Source organism: Pantherophis guttatus, chromosome 1 (assembly GCF_059756535.1).
Source record: "Pantherophis guttatus breed Tessera chromosome 1, ASM5975653v1, whole genome shotgun sequence".
NCBI classification, from domain to species: Eukaryota; Metazoa; Chordata; class Lepidosauria; order Squamata; family Colubridae; genus Pantherophis; species Pantherophis guttatus.
Genome location: NC_142063.1, coordinates 38,929,837 through 38,953,211, shown reverse-complemented (window position 1 = coordinate 38,953,211; position 23,375 = coordinate 38,929,837). Strand labels below are relative to the sequence as shown.

The window sequence follows — 23,375 nt, the reverse complement described above, 5'->3', positions numbered from 1 at the left end:
AAACTCTTTCAAGCCGTGGATCAATTTATAAGAAATCTGTTTTAAAAGTATTAATTTAAAGTTAATGATGATGGTATATTTTAATTCTCCCATAATTTCTGATGTAGGCTGCCACAAGAATACTTATCTCTTGAATAAACAATAAAATTCCACCATTCCTGATAAAACAATTTCCAACTTTGTACTGTTAAATAATGGATTTTATCAGATACTTTCTCAAACAATTCATTATACAATTCATGGCATAAGCCCTGGTTATTTGAAGGATGGCTGGTCTCCAAATGCTTCTGTCCATCTGGTGAGATCAGGCACAGTAGGCACACTTGGGATCCCATTGATTAAGCAGCGGTTCCAAGAGGCGTGCCTTCACTGTTGCAGCACCTGCTCTCTTGGAAAGATATCCCCCAACTCTCAAGGTTCAGATGGCTCCAATGTTGATGTCATTCAGGAAGCTTTTGAAGACTTGAATATTCTCCCTGGGTTTGGGAGTAGGGTGATGGATGAGCCCCTGTGCAGGACATTCCAATTTCTATTTTATTTTTGTATTTATCTTATTTTTTTTAATTGTAGGCCACCCAGAAATATTGGAGGTCTATTCGCAACTAAATAATAAATTAATGAATGGATAGATGGATGAAAGGTTTTTCTAAATCTCTTTATCTGGCTCGTGTAAATTCAACAGAAACTTTGTAAAGATATTCTCTAACAGTTAAGCCCAATTCCTAATGATTATATGAACATGTATTCTAGATGTCAATACGGAATGTCTGTACTTGCTTTCTCTGGGAATATTTTTCAGATCCCAGTTCTGTTTAAGTCAAAGTTACAGCTCCTAATAGTCTTCTATTCAAGTACTAATTAGGCCCAATTCTGCTTAACTTTTCAAGATCAGCTGAGCTTAGTTAAGTGCTGCTGATTGTTGTCATTATTTTATGCTGTATAATTACTTTTTCAAATGTCACAGACACTCCACTGAACTTGGTAATTATTTCCATCTACCTATCTTTTTTAATCATGATTTTGGAGGACAGCAGCAATAACAATTTGATAATAATTAAATCCTGAATAATCTTGAAGGTGCAATCAATAAGCCGTAATGGGACAAGTTCTCTTTAAAGGAGAAGGAAATGCTGGGAAAGATATTGAACTGAAAAGCTTCAAATGCTCTGAGATTGTTCTGGGTACAACTGTGGTTTGGATGTTGATGACCGGGTTGGAAGCAATGTCTCATACCCCATCTTGCCATGCTTGACTCCTAAAGTTTCTATTCTAATTTCTTTTACCTGAAATTGTATTAAGTTTGGAATTCCTCAAGAAGCAACCAGCTTGAAGTTTTCAACTGAACCTGGACTCCATTTTACAGCCAGATTTGCCTGTCTATGTCTAAATTTGAACTGGTATTTGACTATGCAAAGTAAGTCTGATTATCTGATTACTGACCATCTGCCAATATGTGCAAGGACCATCCTCTTTTTCTGCCAGATTCTTACCTTGACATAGCCCTTATAGGCTGTTCCTATGCCTCTTTGAACATCTACTCCAAGGGGTCTCTTGGCTTGCTCTGGAGGTATAGGACAGACTTGCGGTGCACCGTCTTTGCAGGTAACATGGCATGCAAACGAACACACTAAGGATGAAAAAGTAAACTTGTTAAGGTTTGTGTTATGATACAATAAATTCTATAGACTAGAGAACTGGCTAACAGAATTGTGAATGAGCAAAGAAAGGACATCACACCATAGTTAGTCAGCAGCTGGTCTCCAAGAAAGACCAGTTTAAAATGGCAAACACAATATTCATTTATTTCATATTAAAAAGTAATGAATATATCATAGCAGGAGCTTCATTAAACCATAATCATGCTTCAGTAATGTTATATTTTAAAGTATAAAAGACTCTCCAGGTTTTAAAATTATGGCATTTTCTTTCTTCCTGAATTTATACATACTTAATTATTTTGAACAACTCTGTTTCTGGTCAATTATTTAAGTCTTGAAAAGACCCATTAGAGTTCTGATTTTAAACAAAAAAAATGGAACCTAGTTTGGCAAGCCTCCCTTTTTTTCCTTATGAAATAAAGGTCTGCAATAAAAATGTGTAAAATCTACAGATAAAGGAATAAAATGCACACCAATATTTTCACTTCTGGGAATGGTTACCTAAGTCTGAAGATATTCAAGATCTGTTGAGCTAAATAAAACTTTATTTTTAGAATTTTATTTCTATTTTTATAATAATAATAAAAAAAGCATGCATCCTTATTTTGCATTTCCCAGATTTATGCAAATCTTTGCCCCTGAATGTTATCAGAACTCCATTTAATTTCTAATATACAGGTAGACCTCAATTTACAAGAGGTCTCTTAATGGTCATTCAAAGTTCCAATTGACCTGAAAAGGGGGAATTACAAAATGCATTCGAAATTCCACTGGTTGGGCCCCATCTGTGTTCACATGTCCACATCCCTCAATCAAATGACAATGTTTTATGACAGCTTTCCTCAAAGCCAGCATTTACTTCCAGTTTTTGGCAAAACTGCACCCATATTGAGCCACTGGTTAGATTAACAGCTGTGTTCGCATAATGACTGTGGTGATTCGCTTAAAGACCATCACCAAAAAGGTCATAAAATCAGGTTGGGTAATGTAGCTAGCCTATTTTATAACCATTATGATATATGATTGTGATGGGAAGATTGCATTACGGTAGTTTGTCAAGGACTACTGATAACTGGTATTTTCTTGAGTCACCCAAGATATAATATTCCAGTATGAGACACAAGTAGCCTACATGTGCAGAACAGGGAGCAAACATTACTGTGGGTTTGGATAGTAGTCTCACTTTATCTGTCCAATTTTTTTAAAGTGATATGATCTCCCCTCTCCTTCCCAAAATATAGGTTGCAACTATCTGGCTGGCCATAGTTCTAGAACTCCTAGATAGAAAGTTGTAGATACACCTAAGATTAGTAGCTTAATTTTTCTTTATATATTTCATCAATGTATAGGTAAACATTCTGAGAAAGTCCCAAACATTTAGTGTCATTATTCAAAAGAAATTCCCATCAACATCTAATTTGTAGGAAAGCATTCTATAATATTATATATTATAATTCAAGTAAAACAACTGTATACTAAATATATTTTATAGCATCTTTTATATTGTTCAGTGTATATATAATCTTAATAATTAAGAAAGAATCACAATTCCCTAAATTGTGTGCAATTCCCTGAATTGTGTGGCATAACTGTGCATTAACATCATCTAACACCAATTAGCCATACTATAAAAAAGAACAGATTTAAAGCTAAATCTAAACCAATGCATTTGGGAACTAAATTTCTGCCTTTATTCAATACTACTATTATGAATAGATGCTTACTACAAGAAAATTTTAAACAGATTTGTTTTCTTTCCAAATCACAAGTAGGCTGTTAAAATGCCCAAATGTTTAAGAGATTTAACCAACTTACCATCGCAAGCATAACCCTGTCTAATCAATCCCACCATGAGAGATGTACAGTGGCTGCATTGAGTTGGGCTTGAAAAGGATTTGATACTTAGTTGATGAGCTTTAGGCTGAAAAATAAGTTCACAATAAAGCAACATAAAAGTTCACTGAAAAATTGACACCTCTGATAAATTATTAATGAGACAGTGTATCAGCTTCCATATCAATTCCATATCAAGTGGACGGCTGGGGTTAATTCAACTGTAAACTCTTATTTGAAATGGATCTTGGTTAGGAGCTCCTTCTCGTATGCTGCTGACACATCCTCCATCTTCATATAAAAACTATTTTGAACAGAATAATGCTTTAGCTGTTCATTGTGATTATTTTCAGCAGTTAATGAGATTAATGTCACCCAGTTTTTGATGAACTGTTAAGAATATATTGATTTCAAATAGGTACTGTTCTTTTGTTTTGCTTTTATGACAGATTAATGTGATTGATTGTGCTTTATTTGTTTTATCCTGGCTTTTGTACTGGGCTGAAATAGTTTTTGTATTGGTTAATTTATATTTGAATTGTACTGTCAAAAGCAATATAATCATTCTTTCAAAATAAATACATGTCCAGTATAGAGTAGTTTGGGCAAGATATATTTTTTTTAAAAATAGGTGCACTGTGCAACCACCTAAATTATAATCAACAATCAGCTAAGAGTTATAACCTACAATCAAATCCACTCATATACTGAAACTGAAACAATACGTAGGCTTGTTTATATTATTTATTATATTAGCTTTTACAGAAGCTCAACATCTTTTTTATCACCACACTTAATAGTATATAGCAAAACTAGTTGCTTACTGGCTACCACAACTGAATATCGACTGCACTTAAGTCTGTGGAACAAAATAATATAAACAAATACAAAGTTCTAATTTGGGGCTGGTGAACTAGGGCAAATCCCTCTGGTAACAGACTTATTTAAGGGGGGGAGGGGATCCAAGCCAGCAAATTTCCAGTCTGATTGAAAAAGAAGGGGGGAAGGGGGGAAGGGGAAAGAGGAAGGGGGGAAATGTGGAAATTTGCCAGATCAAACTTACTGGATGGACACAGTTTGCACTTACTTTATAAACACATGGAAGTGGCTAGAGAATTTTTTTAATGTTACAGCAGTTCCAGGTTTTGTGGAAAATAAGAGGGTTCTTCTCTGACATTTCCTTCACATATGGTTGCATAGTCATAGTCACAATCAGAATAGAAACTTCTACTCTTAAAAAAAGCTAGCTTTAATGCCAACTTGCTGGGCTTTTTACTGATTTTTAAAAATGACTGAAAATACCCTCTCAGGCAAAGATTTAGACAGAAAATGCATTTGTTATCTACTTGTACAACAAGTATTTAGTGGGGAAGGACCTGTCCCATTATGAATTAGCTGGAAACAAAACACCCAAAAACACTTCCATAAGATTCTATACAGAATTCATTTTAATTCTTAGTCCAGGTTAAAATACGCCCGCCAAAAAACATGCTTAGACATAGCTAACATACAGACATGAACAAACTGACAAATGGATCATGCATGAGGCATAATACCTTACATGTTAACTCTCTGCCCACATTTTTTTTTTGTTAAAACAAACCATTAAAGCCCCCTACCTTTGGTACAGCTAGAGAAATGGACTGAATGGTGGGGGAAGGAGCAGCAGGCATCCTCTGAAGCCGAATTGGTTCCTGGATTGCAAAAAACTGTAGCTGAATAACATTTAATTTTTCCAGGATCCCATATACATTTGGTCTTGCAACATTTGACAAATCTACTTCTAAATTTTAGATAAGCGATTCTACTGAAAAATGCTGGCTTGCCCCTAATTTACTAGAAGCAAGTTTGCAGATCAAGATAGACTCACAGGAAAACCTGCAATTTAGCAAGCAGCAGAAGATAAAGCAAATAAGAGAGCAAGAAACGCACAGCTGAATGCGACAATGAGAGCCAGGGAAACAGTAGCAAAACAAATGAAATGCACGCCAATTTTCTACATTTAAACATGATACAAGTCTACAAGGAAGCATGCTGTGAAAAGAGAAACTCTTTTCTCATGGATCTCTAATTGAGACACACATGTATTAGGATACCCCAAATTGTTTATTTGGATATGGATGCTTACTTCTTGCTGCTGCTGTTCTGCAGGTGCAGAAGTTGACAGTGCCACCTCGGCCTTTGTACCTTGTACCTCCTGTTCACTAACAGAATTTGTCTGCAGAAACACAATCAAGAAAATTAGCTTCTAGCATCAATAGTCACTCAATATAGGAAGATCGAGGTTATCCGAGGTTAAAGAATCTATCTGTTCAGAATAAAAAAAGGTAAAGAGAGTTCTTCTGCCCCTACTAAAAACAAGCCCCCAGAACACAATGGAAATTAATCTAATAGAACGATCATGAACTGACTTTTCCTTCTAAAATAAAGTCCTCATTGGTTAGCCTCCCCAAATCATCTGAAGCTCTTTTGAATTGATTACAGACACAATGTTCCACTTGATTACAAAGTCCAACCAAATGCCAAAATCTACATAAAGCATTAGTTAATTATGTTTTTTTATTATTAAAGTGTATCTGAAAGCTGTACTGTCTGAATGGCATGGAATATGCAAATCAAAGTGCAGGTGCAAAAATAGTGGAGGAGGAAGGAAACATGGTTATAAAAGACATCTCTAAAAGCAAAGACTTGTGGATAAGAAATCCAATTTATTATAAGATTGATATTCTGTCGTATTTGGGAATTTATAGGGGCACACACGGTAATCTTTCCTTCCATTCTTTTTCAAACTACCCCATGGGCTGTCTGTTGGTCTGAAAGAGAACGCTGACCCAAATCATCCAGTAATGGATGAAGATAAACTTGGAATCTGAATCCAAAGAATCCAACACTTTAACAAGTATTTCACATTACTGTCACATGACAGAATGTATTATAAAGGAATAAAATAATCTGATTATTACTTGAAACACCACAACTATGTTTTATGTTAATTCATCTGACACATAGACAAAGTCAAACAAACACATGTGAGTTTTCAAATTGTACATGAATAAATATGTACATTAATATAAAAGAACTAAAGTATTGCATGTATATTTTTGCATTTAGGGGGAAATAGTTAGAAAATGATTATTGCTAAGAAAATAATGTCACTTTGAAAATCTAAAATATGTAGGTGGTCTGTAAATATGCTATTCGATAAATATGTTATTATTTGATGTAATATACACTATAATTCCTTGATAACTTTATTTTATAAAAAGTTCAATGTAAACAAAATGTCAGATACTATCTGGCTACATCAAGTGGCTATCAGTCATGTTAACAACTCTCCAAAATCATGTTAAATACAAACTCCTAGAGTTTGATTTACAAATAAGATATTTATTTGCAAGTTGGCTTTTTGTCAAAATTATCACTGGAGGGGAAAGGGAAATGAAAAAATAGTTCCTCTGAGCAGCTATGAAAAAGGATTTTTGAATTCACAGATGACTGTTGAAGAAGTCCAGTTGCATACAGGTTCTTCAATATGTTTTCCACATTGGAGGGTTTAATCATCATGAAGTGATCAAAGATCATTTTTTTCAAAATAGCAGCAACTGAGAGCAGACATCCCTTCCATAATGTTGGAGAAAGGTGAAAAGTTGAGCCCAGGTACCAATCCAGTATGGGGAGTTTTTGGAAGAAAAATTGCAAATAATCCTGTCACTCTTATTAAATGACATGGATCCCATATAGACATTGCTGCTTTATGTTTCCATTGAAATTGAGGGATTTGTGGGAAAGGGAAGATAATAAAATATCATAATTCAAATTGGCATACTACAAAACCACTGCTGTACTTTCAAATATATCATTTTTATGGCATGAATGAAAACTGAATAAAAGTGATTGCTATAGACTTTTATGATTTAGTATTAGCATGAAGAGAACAAGGTAAAAACTCCAAACCAAAACTGGCAAACATATCAGCAGATACAGGATTACCAGGATTTTCATGAAATATTTTATTAGCAGGTTAAAAAAAATATAAAGAGCTATCCCCAGTGAGGGTGAAAGCAGTAATAACTTGGTATATATAGGAGAGAGTGTCAAAACATCACAAATTTGTTGTTGTTATGAGGAATTTCATTGATATAGGATATCTTCAAAGGATTTCTACTTGGTTGCATTGGAAGCCTTTCAGAATGGTTTTCAAGAAACTGGGAGAATTTCTAACTTGGTTAGAACTAAATCCATCAAGTTTTATGGTTGAGGAAATTAAGCTTTGGGTAGAACAGCCATACTTGATAGAGAGTAAGTTGGGACAGTTGAAGAAGTGTTGCATCAGTGGGCAAGATGTAATAAAACAGTGCATTGTGGTGTTCAAGAACACCATGGTGGAAACAGAATGCAGCTAAAGAGGGAACAGTTAGAAAGAGGTACAAAGAGACTCCATTCCATGAGAAAATAATCGCAACACAAAATAAATTCCCATCAACATCCACTGGGTATCTATCTTGCCCAGGCTGCAGATTGGGTATTACCTGCTTTCCCGCAATTCAAAACATTGATCTTTAAAAAGCCTCACTGAGATTTGATAAGCAGAGCCAAATGATTCAGTTAGGGAGGCAATAAGGGGAAATTTTGATAAGAGATTTTCAGGAGAGATTCCTTGAAGTCAGGAATGAAGAACTAGAGCCAGGGACATCTGAATTCAAAGGAGTGGAATCAGTGGTGGGTTGCTCCTGGTTCAGACCAGTTCGCAAGAACCGGTAGTAAAACCAACAGGAGGCCCCGCCCACTGCCCTGGATGTTGTCATTGGTGATCTGCGCATGTGCAGAAGCTTCCCATTACGAACCAGTAGTAAAGGTAAGTAGAACCCACCCCTGAGTGGAATGAACATGCCACTCATTAAGGGGTACAGATGACTATGGGCAAAACCAATTACTTCATTTATAACACATGGCTCAATAGCTGAAGAATGATCGTTGTCTTTGTTCTTGATGAGAGGTTGCATGTAAGATTCACCAATGGAAAGGAAAGTAGTATTGACTCCTGCCCCTCCACATTATATATCTTTCATCATAATAAAGAAAGATCCAGGATATGCAACAATGGAGTGACCTGGCTATATGATTAAAAAGATAACAACAAGAATAAGCAGTGAGGACATAGTCAATTGATACAAAATGCTATCTTAGACATGGAGAATGGGCCTGGTGCCATCCATTGGGGAAAAAAATCCCACAAAGTTGTGATAAATGGGAAAAGTTGTGTTGGTATAAAAGTCCCTGTACTATGTATAAAATAAAGGGAGACACAATAGTACAATGTACTGGAGGTGGCTATTAGACTAATAGCAGACCCCCCTCCCCCCTTGCATCTGTTCTTTCTCCACCTATCTTTTAATTCATATTGCTGTATTTTTCATTATTTATTTTTGCTAGCAACTCATGCTATATTTACATTTTTAAAATAATTTTACATTCTACTGTTGTAAGCTGTCCAGAGTGGTCCCACGGCAACATGGATGGCAAATAAATGTAAAAATGAAAATGAAAAAAAAATAGGCATTTTTCAAGGCAATATATATGCATTGCCTTACAGGAGAGGAAGAACAAATGTAACAAAGATAATCTTAAAGCAGAGCAGTTAAAATAGAAGTTAAAATGGATAAGATTTAGTACAGGCCTGAACCTGCCATTCTTTCTGATAAAGATGAGAGCCTTGGTAGTACAGTGGTTTAATGCACCCTGTAATTAACACAGCTGCCTGCAATTTCTGCAGGTTCGAATCTTACCAGGCTCAAGGTTGACTCAGCCTTCCATCCTTTCTAAGGTAGGTGAAATGAGGACCCAGTTTGTGGGGGCAATAAGCTGACTTTGTATAAATATACAAAAGTATGAAGGCTATTGCTTAACGCACTGTAAGCCGCCCTGAGTCTCCGGAGAAGGGCGGCATATAAATCAAATAAAAAAAAAAAAAAAAAGATGAAAGACCTCAAAAAGAAAGTGGGAATGCAATCTTCCAGAGAGATGTTCTCAATCTTGTTGCATAAGAAAGAGGGAGTCAGACTGGCAAAATCCCTCTCCCAAATCAGAAGGTTCTTGGTAATGTCACTGTTATGCCATATTTTCTCCACTTGTTGATGACTGTCTTCACTGTGTTCCATGGTATATCCACTGCCTTGGAAAAAAAAAATTGTACCCTTCTCCTGACTGATATATTCCAATAATGAGATTCCTTTTGATGCTTCGTAAACTCCTCGCAGACCATGGCTTTTGTTGGAAGAGGCAACTGCATAAATGTCAGAAATACCCTACTAAAACAGCTAAACTTTATATGGCTTGATCACAGTCACTTTAATTAAGGGCAGGTATCTTCTGACTAATATTTACCATCAGTTTGAATATGATTAATTCTGAAGATAGCCACATTTCTACTTAAAAGATGTGCAGACTTACACAGCATGTTATTGTACATTTTTTATCTTGATCTATTTTTTTTTATATGTCAGAAACCTGGCATTTGAACAAGGATGTGTAGATTTTTTATTTCCATTGATATACCTCTGGCAAGTGGAATGAAAATGGATAAACTTTATTCCACTAATATTATGGCATTTCCCCTTCATATTTGATAGTGTACACCTCATAATGCTTTTGAGGTGGATACTTTACTGATGATTGTCCAACTACCTGCTGCTGAGATTGTCTAACTGCCTGCTATTGAATATTTTGGACAGTAGGAGCCTGGCTGAGATATCTTGACTATAAGAGACCTAAAAGATGAACGTTGGAATAGGAATTAATTTCAGTTTTCTTCCATTATGTGAAGATTTTTAACATGGTGAAAGATTAATGACATAACAGTCACCTTGACTCAGGCATCTTCTGTTATCTTCAGCAGTACCGAAAGCCTGAAGAGGACAACTGGTGAATTATTAGCATCTTGTAGCTAGTAGACTGCTTCTTCTACTTAAAATGATTTTGAATTTCAAGGCTCCATCATACAAATCAGCTTGCAACTGAAACAGACTTTCAGAAGGAGAGCTGAATTCTTGGTCCTAGCCTTGCCATAATGCAACAATACTGAAGAAGGTGGTCAGTATAGCAAAGAGGCATTTTAGACATAATTATCTCAAAAATCAGACCAGGTGGAAAACTATGCCATTTCTCTGATACAATGGCAATAATAAGAATTTCTGGGCAAAGGATCTCTGAAAACATTGCATTCGCTGAAAGAGAGGACAGTGATCTTAGTGGAAAAGGCTATATAGACTGGAACTCTGGATTTCAATAAAGGTGAACTGGAGATGTGTGAATATGTTGATCATACCACATATAGCAAATGAAATACAGATTTAAGTGAAGAAATTAACTGAATAGACTTTCAAAACTTGTTGCCAGCTCCATATTCAGTTTTTGGTTTCTACTATCATATTTGGAAGCTACTTAAAAGAAAATGTACATATGCATAGATAAACATATCCTAAAGGAATATTTGGTGAAGAATAATGTTTGACTTTGATTAAAAGTGCAGCCTCTGTCACTTAAGGCTTTTAACTATGTAGGAAAAAATAATTTATTGTTTTACTGCAGCTAGAAACCGACAGCCACATTCTGGAAGAAGTAAACAGTACAAGTTCCTATTTTATTCATTCAAAGACTTAAAACCTATCTGCCTTTTTTCCACAATTAGCATACAATTAGCATATTCCATAAAATTTGGAAAGGAAATAAGGGAAGCTAGACATGTACAAATGCTGCTGAGATAATAAAAAATAACTCTTCTTGTATTTTATTCTCACATATGATCTTATTTACAATATCAATTTTGCCTGTTTTATAGAATGAGCCACACAATTCAGGGAGATCAAGTGTATTGAACCTAACATTAATAATTCCATATGATACTTTTCTTTATTGACCTCAGGGGAAAACTGTTTATTTGTAAATGGTCCAGGTATGTGCACCTGAAGTTTAAATCGAACAGTCTGTGAAAGGCTTAAGTTATGGACTACAATTTCACAAACAGCCACTACCATTATGATACAAACAGCTGGGTATGACTATTTTCATCCAATCTGTGACGTTTTCTGGGTATTTGACTGGCAAAATGGCAAAAGATGGATAAACTGATCCTCGGATTGGTAAATCTTGACATTTTTTTTTCTCTTGCATGAAATGGCCTTTTCATCTGATTTCTAACCAACAGATATATATATGTAGTTTATTCTCATTGTACGTATATCCACTGCAAGTTTAGTATCACATTTAAAGTAATATTAAAAATGACACTGATAACCACATTTTGAATTTAGAATTTATAAATGTGAAGTAATAAGAAAGAATTCATTAGTTTAAGTGGCTATATTAATCAAAAATAGGTTATATTTATACTTATAAAAATTGTATAAATATATGATTTTTTTCCTGTTAGGCAAAAGCAGCTGCAAGCTATGGTGCTTGCCTGATACTGGTTAATACAGTGGACCAGCAGAGCTTCTAAAGTATAATTGTAGATCTCATTGCTCTAAATCTTTCTCTTTACTATTTTAATATTACTTCGTCTGTTTTCTCAATGGAAAGGGGTAGTATAGAAAGAAGTCTGTCTGTCCATGTTGTGAGATAATAAAGGGTAAAGAATGCCAGAAGATACAAATGAATTTTCTCTTTAGGGAGGAATGCGGTTTAACAAAGGATGTGGAAGAATTAAGCTGACAACTGAAGAAAAGATACTGAGGAGAAATATTTATTAATAAAAAAATAAAGTGGAAATTATAGAATAGGAAATATTTCAGCCTAACACAGAAGTTTAAATCCTGTCTTCGCCTTTTTTTCATTTGTTTCCCATGATTCAAGTTACATAAAAATAAGTAATATATAAACAATGCAGCAAACCAAAACATAAAAACACACAATAAAATAATAATCTAACTTCAGTAGGAACAATACCACCGTACCTGCCATTGTTACAAGTTAAGGAAGGTGCAAGTGATGGTAGCATTAGTAGGAATAGGAGAATATATTCTGAGATGTGTTAAGTTTATACAAGACCAATGTTTTTATGTATAGACTCTGCACTGCAATTCAACATAGGTTTCTGTGTTATCTTTGACAAATGTTTGTAATCACATTTTAATACTCACTCTGAAAGTTAGATCATGCGTAAGAGGAGAGGTATTGAAGTACTCAAAAATGGAAACTTGGAAATCTGAAAGTTTAAGACCTAAAAAATAAATACATAAATAAATGCATAAACAAACAAACAAACAACAGTAATAATTCTGCAATCATATGTTGGCTAAATTTTCACCTGCATCTGATCGGTATTTTTCCTCCAGTTTCTTTTTAAAACCTTCAACTTCTTCCAAGAGTTCCTGATTTCTTGCTTCAGATTCCTTTAGTTTGCTAAATGACAAAATGGAATTACAGGGACATATGAAACATAAGTTAACCACCACATATTTTATTGCCTCTGTTCTTTGTTGAGTGGCTCTTCCAACCCTCCTAAATTTAGTTATTTTTCATTTCCATAACAGAGGTAAGTCTTATTCATGGTTATAATTCATGAGTGTGATATACTGCTTCCAATATTAAAGACAGTTATACCAATTAAATTAAATACCAGTTGCTGAGAACCATCAGAAAGAAACAAATGCCTAGAAGAGATCAGCATAAAAAAAACCCTTTAATATATGTTAAAATACATCATTACACAGGACCCAGCCCTTTCAAAAATTACCTTTCAAAGGACAGGTTGGCATCTTTCACTTTCCTTAATTCTTCTTGGACTAGCTGTTTGGCACGTATTTCAGCATCAAGAGCAGACTGTAATTCCAGCCTTGCTGACATATCCAGCTTCTGACTACGTCTCACTTTCCAGAGTGGATCCTGTTACATCAAGCAATTGTTATTTCCTCTACATTATTGAAAACATTTTAAACATTAATAACATTTTAAATATTAATGCTATTCAAAAATTTCACTTGTACTTAAGACTATTAATGAGTGCATGTTTGATTTGAAAAATCCTATATAATTGGGAAAAAATGTCAGAATAACTCTTTACAGGTACCCCTTGTTCATTTAGTGACCATTCAAAGTTACAATGGCACTGATAAAAGTGACTTATGACCATTTTTCACAGTCACAACCTTTGAGGCATTCCCCATGATCATGTGATCAGAGGCTTGGTAACTGGTTCATACTTGCTGTGTCCCAAGATCATGTGATCCCCTTTTGACAAGCAAAGTCAATGGGGAAGCCAGGCTCACTTAACAAGCAGGTTACTAATTTATCAACTGCAGTGATTCACTTAACAGCTGTGGTAAGAAAGATCATAAAATGAGACAAAACTCACTTAACAAACATCTCACTTGACAACAGAAATGTTGGGCTCAGCTGTGGTCATAAGTCACGGGCTACCTGTATTTCTCAATCAGTTCCTATTGATTTCAGATAAATTTACATTCTTATCAGATACACATAAATGTAATCTGAAAGAAGAGAGAGCAATGCCAGCAACACTTAACCAGGATGTTGTATTATGGACCTCTGTCAAACTTGCAGGTCTCAGGAGTACCACTCTTTCCTTGGAGTGTAATAGGTGAAACATTTTCTTTCCCAATATATTGAAAGGAGGTGGAAAAGAGCAAAGGGAACATCAGATGAAAGCACCTCCTGTCCTATGAAACATTGCCACGTCTATATCCTTTTTCTTTGGGTTGTATATCATCTCCAATTCCTGCTTTTCTTGTAGCATTAAATAATATGTTATTTATATATAACTATAATCTAGTCATTCTTCCCAAATGGATTTCAAAATAGGTAGTACTTAAAACAAAAACCAAAGGAAAGGAAATAAAAGCTGCCCATAAAAGTACTACAACAGAGGTCTTCAAACTTGGCAGCTTTAAGATTTGTGGACTTCAACTCCCAGAATTCTCCAGCCAGCATAGCTGTTCTATGTACTACTCTGTACTACAACCTTCTTTAAATAGCTATTTAATTCTTAAGGATTAAAGGATTAAATCAAATGTGATTAGTTTCAGTCTTGATTTAGAACAATGAACCAGGGATGGTGGAAAATATAAAAGGATTCATATTGAGGGAGTAACTTTGTCTCAAAGAAGGGTGTAGAAATAGTAAAAAAGGCATAAAAATCCAAATTGGTCAAGTGTTTCTAATCTGGAAATAGGGTTAGTAAAAGGAGGTATAATGAAATTTAGAAAATATGTATAATAGCGAGATAGCAGATGAAGGTTTTTTTTCTTCATCTCTCATAATAATAGAACTCAGATCTCATTCAATGAGATCTCACCAGCAGATAATTTTTAATAGATAAAGTATAAATCTTTCATTTGATGCATAATTCATTTGTGGAAATCATAGGCTGAAGATGTGAACACTTAGATCATGGAATTGTCATTCAGTGAGTACATAGAATACATACAGAAGCAGCATATTGTATAAAAATGACAGACTGGGAGCAACAAGAGTAGAAAACAATTTAATTCATATCCTACTTGTGGACGTCTTAAGCTATCTGCCCAAGTTGGTGAGTTAACCAGACTGATGATCTGAACCATCATATGGATCCTTAACATGGTTTCAGTTCCAGTGTATCAAGGAGTTTTAGAAATACCACAACTGAATAATAAATACCACAACTGAATAATAAACAACCTTTTCCTCTTCTTTTAGAGCAGCAGACTCTCACTTACAGAGGCTAGTAAAAAAGTGTGAGAGGATTTTTCTCAGCCATAAGCACTATATCCATGCCATGGTATAGCTCAGAAGATGATGCAATGACTCTATTGGGATTATGAGGGATATGTTTAATGCTGAACTCTTCACTCTCCCATGGCATCTAAGTAGGATACCAGCAGACACAGCTGGTAGTGATTGAACTGCAATTAAAATGGCAGACACTATAAAGCTTTCCCATTAATTACTCATGTACATTTCCATGCTCACCAGTGTCCTTGATCCCAGACTAGAGCTTTTCAAAGATTCAAGTTCTTCTGTCATCTTAGAAGCTAGTGCCTGAAGATAGCCACGTGCATCTTTTTCATCACTCACCCTAGTGTGTAAAGCATATCAGAAACATAACTTTCAAGCAGTTACTTGAAAAAGTTTCATACGTATTCAGTCACAGTAAAAAATTAGTAAAACAGTTTTCAAACTATCAAAATATGGTCTTGAATGAAAACATATCATAAATTTGAAACTAGCAGAGACAAGACACTTTTTCTATCTACGATTAAACAATTTTGATCAATTCTGTGGCTCTTTCCATGTTTATAGTTTTGTTGTTTGGGATCAACATAGCAATAGCAATAGCACTTAGACTTATATATCACAGTGCTTTACAACCCTCTGTAAGCAGTTTACAGAATCACCATATTGCTCCCAACAATCTGGATCCTCCTTTTACGCCCTCGGGAAGATGAAAGGCTGAGTCAAACTTGAGCCAGTGTGCATTGAACTGCTAGCAGTTGGCAGAATTACCCTGCAATATTGCATTCTAATCATTGTGCCACCACGATTCTTTTATCCTTTATCAACTTTATTTCACTTATGTTTCCTCTGCAGTGGAAACATTTATATTTCACCATACTGTTGGTTAGGAATAGAACAAATTCCAAGCTCATATTTGAAATTCCTTTCCTCATGTTTTCAGGATGAGGAAGTCTCATTTATAATGTGGCTCTTGAAATATGACCCCTTTAAATCTTTTTTTCCTGCCCAGTGAGGCTTTCAAAGGAAGGCCCTTTCAGTTCCTTCATAAAATTAAAATGAAACAAGACAAAAGCCAAACATTACTTAAACCAGCTACTTCAATCACAATGTTCAGGACTATGAGAGAGACAAGTCAAGACTATTTTTACCATGTAGGCTAGCTTAGTAGCTCAAAGAAAATTTCCTCCATGGATATTATGCTTTAGAATGTTATCTTTCAATCAAGAGGAATATCACAGTTGTCGAAAACCAAAACGTACAATTTATTGACATTGCAGTATCAGGAGATGCCAGTGTTGAAGAAAAAGAACTAGAAAAAATCACAAAATATTGCGACCTGGCCATTGAAACTACACGGCTATGGATGAAACATGTAACAGTGATACTCATTGTCATTGGGGTGCTTGGTACCATGTCCAAGAATTTTATAAGATACATCAACAAATTGCAGCTTCCTGCAATAACACGAGTGGAACTGCAAAATACTGCGCTACTTGGAACATCGTACATCTTAAGAAGGTACTTGGTTGATACCTAGGACGCTGGCAGCAACCCGTATCAACCATTAGGATCAGTCACTCGTATTTCTGATGCATTTTTGAATATTCAGTTGACAGAGTTTCATGTTTAATGAATAAAGTAAATAATAATAATAACAACAATGTCACATCTAAGGTGACAATTGACCCATATTCATAAACTTGCTTTAGCAGAGACACAACACAAATTAGCCACTTTATTGCAGACAACAATGAAGACCCACAGGAGCTGCCTTCTGCTACACAGAGAAATAGAACCCTATATTTACGTTTCTCCCCAAGAGTTTAAATTCTCGGCCTTTTCCTCCTATCCTCCAAGTCAATAATATGAGAGTTTGTGAGCTGGGAAGACTGAGACAGTAATGGAAGGAACTATAGTCATTTACAACAAAGAGACAGAGGTCTGTCGGAAGCTTATTTCAGTATAATCCAGCTGGTGAAAATACTTGGGAACGACTCTGTTTTTACAAATTTACGAATAAATGGTTGGAAATTTCTCTTGACGTTTCTGAAATTTCATATTTGCTCTTAAAAATATTAACTTTAACATTAAAGGCACCGTTTTATTTTTAACACTGCACAAAATGGGGGGGGGGAGAGATAGGAGTATTAGGTATATTTGCTGCTTTGAGTTATTTATGAAAATATTAAAGAGAAGAAATATAATAAGATTTTACTGCCCTTAGACAAATCCTCCACATTGGGGTCACCGAAGAATGTAATATTTTTTCCATTCAGGTTGACTATTAAATTTATGAAGAATATTATAGTGTGGGGGGGGATAATGAAGCTCTGTTGCAAAGGGAAAACAAATTCATTTACTATTTTGGTTACATCATCACGTAATTTAAGAAAATATTTAAAGGTTCAACACTGTTTCATTTTACTTATCTGGTACCAGAGCTCTCAGTTTTTTTAGTATAAAAATATTGAAATAGCAAAATGAAGGAGAGCCATTCTGAAAACTTTTCTGTTGGTATTTAGCCAATAATTAAAACTAATATTTAGTTGCTCTCATTGTAGAGAAATTAGTCAATATAAATTGATAAATTGCTTGTAACAGTGAGAAAAAAGAGAAGACAATATTCTAACCTATTAAACATTTGCTGTTATGTGTAATTTATGAAGTTGATCACATTCACAAAATGATACATTTCAATTATCTTCAAATTTTACTTCTGTTGAGAAGGCTCCAAGTGTTGTTGTTGTTTTTTTTCTGGATCCCCAAAGGGTACATACCACTGAATGATTTCTGCAATCTGAGCTTCCCAATGGGCCACAGATTCTTTCTTTCCTGCCAAATCCTGAAGCTCATCCTCTAACTGTCTGTTTTGCGATGTCAATTTATCGACAAAGGAACAAAGCTGTGACAACAGAATGTATTAATTAGTAGTTTTCATAAGTGTAATTTAATGTAATTTACAGCCCATCCATTCAAGCTAAGCGCAAGCTGCTTATAACATGCCAGATTGGGTACCAAACAATGAAAGCCCTATACCAGACAAAGTGCATACATATGTGATTTTTTTTCTTTAAAAAAGCAAAATAATTCATCAAAGTTCTACTTAGTATATGGAAATTTCAGACAGTGCTGGTTCAATGGCCTTGAAAGGGTGATGAGCACCTCCCCCTATAGTTAGCAATGACTAGTGGAGAAAAATCTGCAGAGATTCCTTTACTTTTACATACTTGGTAGAGGGATATTCACACATACACACAATGTTCAGAAATATTTCTACCATTTCCTGATTTTTTGGGGAGAAGAATTGAAAAAAAATCTGAATTTACATACTATTTGAGATTAATAAAATATTTCTGCTTAATCTAAATTACCTTTTCATTTTCAGTCGTTAATTTCTTGTTATCTTCAAACAACATTGTCCTCTCTCGTTCATATTTGTCTTTTAGAGTTCCCACAGCTTCTTCCATCTCACTGTGCCTAGAATTGAAATAAGATCCCATAAATGCCATTCCAAAGATTGCTAACACCTTTTTTCTACTTTACTTTTGGATTTGATACTTTTTGAACAATTTAAAAAAATAAGCTTTCAAAACATAACTGTACACAGTACTTACTTCTCTCTTTTTGCCTTATCCAATTTATCTTTTAATACCATGATTTCTTTTTGAAGTGCAAGCTGATGGCTTTCTAAATCATGTGCCTCCTTTTTCACATTTTTTACTTCCAAGACATGGGAAGCTTCTCGCCTGACCAACTCTTCTTCATAAAATGAAAGTTTATTCTGAAGCTCTGAGTTCACTTTAGCTAGCTCCTGCTGATGCTCCTGCATGGCCATTCCTGCACCGCATCCTCCCTGCTTTACCTGCAAAAGAGCAAAAATTGTTTTTAAAAAGGGGAGGATGTAAAAGTTTATCTCTCTAACATCAAAAGTAAATATTTGATTGAACCAAGAGACAAATCAGGATACTTCAAACATATTGGTTAGCTCTTGGAAGCAACAAGAAATTGGAATTCCCAGAGTTCTAAGCCATACGAATGGTAGATATTCTGTAAAAAGACCTGCTGTTTACTTTTTCCAAGGTGAGAAAACTCTATGAGAAAACATAGAGAAGAATAGAATGACATAGGTTTTATAACAGGAAACAGACTTCTAGCCTTTCCAGTGCTGTGTGGATTATTAGCATCTCATGGAAAGATAAGTCATCTTATCAGCTGAACGTAAGTGCCTTATTATTTTTTCTATAGCAGCATCTATGCAGTTTATCGTGTCATTTATGTTGTCTCAGATACAAATTTTCACAGTTTCAGTCACAAATTGACTTCCATGGACCTTACTTCATACTTAAGTGGTCAATAGAGGGGGCGTGTATAAGTGCACTAACATGCCTATTGTCCCTGTCATTGTATTTTTATTTTCTTATTCTTGTTCTCATTTTTGTTTGACAAATTCCAATAAATAAATAAAAAATAAATAAATTTTAAGGAAATCCCATAAACTACATGGCAACTTTTGACATATTGTGTCGTTGGGGCCATAAGCATGGCCATCTATGTAGATCCATGTCCTCCAATGCATGATTAGGTCCAAATGATGCTATATTCATCTTTGAGTGCAAAAGGAGTTTCTACTTGAACTTGAGGCAGTAATCCATCTGTCTCCATTTCAAGAAATCACTCCTGAATTCAACATTGCTGCATAATTCTCACTTATCTCTACCCTCCCCTGTTTGGGGAAGAAAAAGTGATTGGCTTGCAGCTTCAGAGGAAAGTGGATTATTTGGACCCCTTCCAATCAAATTCCAGGCCTGGGTACAGTATTGAGACAGCAATAATAAGGACAGAATGGACTTTAATATCATCTCTCATGAGATCCTTCTGTACTTGCACAGTTGGTTGGGAGTATAAAAGAGGTTATTGTGATAGTTCTCTTTCTTCTTCCAGATTTGGTTCCAGTTGACATTGATGGAGAAATCTTGCCCAAAGCCATAGTTTATTGGTTGTATCAAGACTTGATTCTCTCCTCACACCTATTGAACATCTACACAAATATGCTCTGTGAGGTTAATGTTGATATGAGTTTGTGTATCATCAGTACCCTCATGACACCTAGCTATACATTTCAACTCTAGGCCATCCAAGAAATACTGTAAAGATTCTCAGTGTCTAGTGGCTTGATGGGGTGGAACTAGCAAGTTACATGGCTATGGATTTCAGGCTACTTGGATGTGGAAATTTTCCTTCCAATGTTACATTGCCCTAAATAGAACCAGTGAACAATCTGACCTCCTCCTCGCCTCTTGACTTCTGCTCAAAGAGCACATAGTAGCTAGTTAGGTTAGGAGGTCATTTGCATAAATCCATCTTGTGCGCCGTTATATCCATTCAAGAATCAAGAGGTCTTACTCACAGTTGCTCAAATTATGGTCACCTCTTCTCTGGATTTGTGCAATACCCTTCATACGGGCATGTTCTTGAAAACTACTTAGAAGCTACAGATACTCCAAAATACACTGCCATGAGAAAGTTCATGTGTGGATCAGCCATCACCTGTGTACTTCTGGATATTTTTAAAATGCTGGTGATCATCTATAAAACCTATCATGAGACAAAACTATTCTTTAGACCACCTGTCTCCAATTGCCCGTATTATGATCTAATAGGGTTGGTGTGCTCTGGATTCTGTCTATTAAGCAGCCTCATTTTATGGGACTTAGGAGTTATATTTTCTCTGTCACCACAGAATATAGAACATAAAACAATAGGGTTGGAAGTCTTCTAATCCAAACCCCTGTTCATGGCAGGACATCCTATACCATTCTGGACAAATGGCTATCCTGTCTCCTCTTGAAGCCCTCCAGTGATGGAGTATCTACAACTTCTGGAGGCAAGTTGTTCCACTGATTAACTGTCCTCACTGTCAAAATATATCTACCCTCTATGGAAGAGCATTTTCTGAAATATCTGGACAGTCCCAACCACCTTTTGAAATACTTGAAAACCAGGCTGTGTCTGGGCCACAAGGCTGTGTGGACCAATTTTAAATGTTGCTGTTGTTACTTTTTGTTAAGATGCCTAGAATCACATAGTGAGTTGAAATTACAATAATAAATAAAATGTAGATAACTTGTCAAGTAACCATAAAAACAATTTCTACCATGAGATTTGAAGCATACCACCTAACCCAATATTTTTAGGGGATGTCTAATATCTGCAATGGACTATAGATGAAATGCATATGATGCCAATTTGGTTTTAGATGTTTCAATATGAATATAAAATTAATAGTAATTGTATTGAGCTTCCTGAAAAGCTAAATTCTAGAACATGGATAGTTTGCAACTGTAAAATGGAGTACGTTAAACACACACACACACTTCTTGTTCTCAAGTAAGCCTCAAGATGGTTTAATCATTCATAACATATTGTCACCTTTAGTGTTTCCAGTTCATTTTCCAGCTGTTTAGCTGCTTTTTCACTACATTCTCTAAGTTTCCGCTCTTTTGATACTTCTGCTAGTGCATCATCAAGTTGTGCTTCTAGCTATAAAAAGAAAAATAAGCCTAATTATAGAAACAACTTGAGCTTAGCCATTATTAATTCTACAACATCAAGAGGAACTAGCTGTTGTACAAAATCCTTGAAGTACTAAAAAATAAGCTAAAGCCCATTTTAAAAACAGCAAGACTTACAGGAAAAGGAAAATAGAGTGTAAAAACAGGTCATTTTAGGATACACTGAGATATTCTCATAATTTATTTCTGAAATTAAAAAAACCCCATATTCTCTTACTTTATTTTCATTGCAGTGGTTTCTACCATATCTTAATGATTTCACTGAATCTAGATTAGATTAGATTATTTTTACAGCAAACATACACTCCAAATAAGGGGCAGATTATATTATGTTTTAAAAATAAACTGTTTGATATGTAGAAAATATCAGTATAAAGAATGGAAAAATACGGTATTGTCATGATTAGATAAAAATTCTAACAACAAAAGTGCCTTATTATAGAGATGTGAGGTGCGGTAAATAAAACCGTAATCCAGAAAACTGCTATAAATGCAGACATTATAATAGACTGTATCCATTCAATAAATACTTCACATTTTCTTTTTCTATATTACCTTCCAAACTAGAAGTGTTGTTAAGAATTTCACACACACACACAAATTAAACAGTTGGGTAAATCCACAAACCAAGTCACACTAACTTTACTAAGTATCAGTATCAGTTAAAATCCATGATCCTCAAACATCCTGATGAGCTACCTCTTTCCTTGCTTTTTCCAATTTACGCATTTCTTGTCTCATAGAGTCTGTTTTCTGCATGACCACTTCCACTTCTTCCTCTTTGTCACGGAGTTGTCGAGACAGTTTCTGCTTGTAAGAACGCAAGTCTGCCATCCTCTCATTCAGTTCTGAGAACTCCTGCATTGCTAGCTTTCTTTGTTGAAGAGCATCCTTTAATTCTTTTGACTGTATCTTTAATCTTTCAGATGCCTCAAGGAGTTGCTAGTGAAAGGAAAGGCCCAAATCAATTTAAAAGCTATACTGAGTTTTAAGATACATTTGGTTAATGTCAAATAGTACTTAACAAAGTGTACAGAAGCATGCTACAATTATATCCTGGAAACTTTGGGGGAATGACTTTGCATCTCCCTCCTATCCTCAGTGTATTAAGAATATTTCAATATAATATTAATATTGGCTTTTATTATATCACCAGCTTGATATACACAATACACTATATATTTATTTTTAATTTCTCTCTATTTTTCCTCTTCTTTTTTTACTTTTTAAATCTATTTTCCTTTTTTTCTCCTATCTTTTACTCATTTATACACTGTATCTAGCATCATCTGATTAATTCTTTCTCTCTTCCTTATCTTTCTTCCATTCTTCCATCTTCCATTGTTCTATTTCCTTCTCTCTTCTTTTCTCCTCCATCTTCAAAGAAAAATAATATAGATTTTTTTTATTCTTCTATTGTGGTTGCTGCTTTTGCTCTCCACATGCATTTTGCAGATCCTTTCCTTCCCAGAAGCAGAAAAAAAAATAATTTGAAAGGTTCTGCTCCAATTTCTGGCAAAAGGAGCCATGGGATAAGAAATAAGTAAAACCTTTACTTTTGGTGATCATCTCTTCTTTA

The 23,375-nt window shown here is 35.0% G+C and overlaps 1 protein-coding gene across 3 annotated transcripts in view; it reads right to left on the bottom strand.

The window, feature by feature from the left end:
- CDC42BPB (CDC42 binding protein kinase beta) overlaps positions 1-23,375 on the bottom strand; it is a 95,976-nt gene that overhangs the window by 21,607 nt on the left and 50,994 nt on the right. For 2 of the 3 annotated variants that reach the window (XM_034418525.3, XM_087872100.1), the window contains exons 13-25: positions 22,496-22,738; positions 21,654-21,764; positions 18,839-19,086; positions 18,596-18,701; positions 18,002-18,126; positions 15,459-15,564; positions 13,225-13,373; positions 12,796-12,890; positions 12,629-12,708; positions 5,620-5,709; positions 5,111-5,185; positions 3,474-3,579; positions 1,491-1,627 (exon numbers count right to left, since the gene is read on the bottom strand). In XM_034418525.3, coding sequence (XP_034274416.2) covers positions 1,491-1,627; positions 3,474-3,579; positions 5,111-5,185; positions 5,620-5,709; positions 12,629-12,708; positions 12,796-12,890; positions 13,225-13,373; positions 15,459-15,564; positions 18,002-18,126; positions 18,596-18,701; positions 18,839-19,086; positions 21,654-21,764; positions 22,496-22,738 — 1,671 coding nt within the window. The remainder of the gene's footprint in view (positions 1-1,490; positions 1,628-3,473; positions 3,580-5,110; positions 5,186-5,619; positions 5,710-12,628; positions 12,709-12,795; positions 12,891-13,224; positions 13,374-15,458; positions 15,565-18,001; positions 18,127-18,595; positions 18,702-18,838; positions 19,087-21,653; positions 21,765-22,495; positions 22,739-23,375) is intronic. The other variant, XM_034418526.3, reaches the window with a different exon arrangement.